This window comes from Geospiza fortis, unplaced genomic scaffold, assembly GCF_000277835.1.
Source record: "Geospiza fortis unplaced genomic scaffold, GeoFor_1.0 scaffold406, whole genome shotgun sequence".
Classification (NCBI taxonomy): Eukaryota; Metazoa; Chordata; class Aves; order Passeriformes; family Thraupidae; genus Geospiza; species Geospiza fortis.
Window position 1 is genome coordinate 119,617 of NW_005054697.1, and position 2,175 is coordinate 121,791.

Below are 2,175 nucleotides of genomic sequence, written 5' to 3' on the forward strand. Positions count from 1 at the left end.
TCCAGCAACTCCGCCCTGCAGTTCGTCAGCTACCCCACCCAGGTGAGCAGGGGGACACGGGGACACGGGGACAGGGGGACACAGCTACCCCACCCAGGTGAGCCGGGGGACACGGGGACAGGGGGACACAGCTACCCCACCCAGGTGAGCCGGGGGACACGGGGACACGGGGATATGGGGATATGAGGACACATGGACACAGCTACCCCACCCAGGTACAGGACAGAGGGACATGGGGACATGGGGACAGAGGGACACAGCTACCCCACACAGGTGTGGGACATGGGGACAGAGGGACAGGGGGACACAGCTACCCCACCCAGGTGAGCCGGGGGACACGGGGACAGGGGGACAGGGGGACACAGGGACACAGCTACCCCACACAGGTACAGGGCATGGGGACAGGGCTGGGACACAGGGACAGAGCTACCCTACCCAGGTGAGCGTGGGGACAGGGGGACGTGGGGACACGGGGACACAGGGACAGAGCTACCCCACCCAGGTGAGCGTGGGGACAGGGCTGGGACACAGCTGGGGTCACTCCCTCTGAGGCTCAGCTGCCCTGAGGGTCTCACTTTGGGGTCTCTCTTTGGGGTCTGTCTTTTGGGCTCTCTCTTTGGGGGTCTCACTTTGGGGTCTGTCTTTTGGGGTCACTTTGGGGTCTCTCTTTGGGGGTCTCTCTTTGGGGGTCTCTCTCTTTGGGGTCTCTCTCTTTTGGGGTCTTCTCTTTGGGGTCTCTCTCTTTGGGGTCTCACTTTGGGGTCTCACTTTGGGGTGTGGATCGTCATTGCCCCTCTTCCCTTCCCAGGTCCTGGGCAAATCCTGCAAACCCATCCCAGGTAAAGAATTCCCCGTTTTTTGGGGGGATTTGTGATTTCTGGGGCTGGGCTGCGATTCCAGGGAGGGCTTTGGGATCATGTGGGGACCTTCTGTCTCTCCAGCCACGATTTGGGAATGACTTTTTGGGGTTTAATTCTGTGGGTGGATTTAGGGGCAGTTTCTGACGTCTCTTTCCCCAGTGATGCTGCTGGGGATGATTTTTTAGGGGTTTAATTCCTGTGGGTGAATTTTGGGGCAGTTTCTGACGTCTCTTTCCCCAGTGATGCTGCTGGGGATGATTTTTTAGGGGTTTAATTCCTGTGGGTGAATTTTGGGGCAGTTTCTGACGTCTCTTTCCCCAGTGATGCTGCTGGGGATGATTTTTTAGGGGTTTAATTCCTGTGGGTGAATTTTGGGGCAGTTTCTGACGTCTCTTTCCCCAGTGATGCTGCTGGGGATGATTTTTTAGGGGTTTAATTCCTGTGGGTGAATTTTGGGGCAGTTTCTGACGTCTCTTTCCCCAGTGATGCTGCTGGGGATGATTTTTTAGGGGTTTAATTCCTGTGGGTGAATTTTGGGGCAGTTTCTGACGTCTCTTTCCCCAGTGATGCTGCTGGGGATGATTTTTTAGGGGTTTAATTCCTGTGGGTGAATTTTGGGGCAGTTTCTGACGTCTCTTTCCCCAGTGATGCTGCTGGGGATGATTTTTTAGGGGTTTAATTCCTGTGGGTGAATTTTGGGGCAGTTTCTGACGTCTCTTTCCCCAGTGATGCTGCTGGGGATGATTTTTTAGGGGTTTAATTCCTGTGGGTGAATTTTGGGGCAGTTTCTGACGTCTCTTTCCCCAGTGATGCTGCTGGGGATGATTTTTTAGGGGTTTAATTCCTGTGGGTGAATTTTGGGGCAGTTTCTGACGTCTCTTTCCCCAGTGATGCTCCTGGGGGTGACCCTGCTGAGGAAGAGGTACCCCCCAGCCAAGTACCTGTGCGTGCTGCTCATCGTGGCGGGGGTGGCCCTGTTCCTCTACAAGCCCAAAAAAGGGACAGGGGACACCGAGCACATCTTTGGCTACGGGGAGCTGCTGCTGGTGAGCGCAGGGGACCCCACAGGGCCGGGATTTGTGGGGTGACACCCGGGAGGAGCCCCGGGGACTCAGGTGGGATTTAGTTCTGCAAGAAATGCTGGGATTCTGGTGGGATTTACACCTGGGATAAACCCTTAGGTGGGATTTAGCCCTCACCTGGCATAAATTCTAGAGTTTCAGATGGGATTTACCTGGGATAAACCTGAGATCCCAGGTGGGATTTACCTGGGATAAACCCCAGGCTCCCAGGTGGGATTTACCTGGGATAAACC

At 55.4% G+C, this 2,175-nt stretch overlaps 1 protein-coding gene across 1 annotated transcript in view; it reads left to right on the forward strand.

Moving 5' to 3' along the window:
* Positions 1 to 2,175, forward strand: part of SLC35B1 (solute carrier family 35 member B1) — a gene marked incomplete at its 5' end in the record, with an annotated part of 5,577 nt that continues 3,402 nt past the window's right edge. The window contains 3 exons of the mRNA XM_031065197.1: positions 1 to 42; positions 809 to 839; positions 1,749 to 1,906. Coding sequence (XP_030921057.1) covers positions 1 to 42; positions 809 to 839; positions 1,749 to 1,906 — 231 coding nt within the window. The remainder of the gene's footprint in view (positions 43 to 808; positions 840 to 1,748; positions 1,907 to 2,175) is intronic.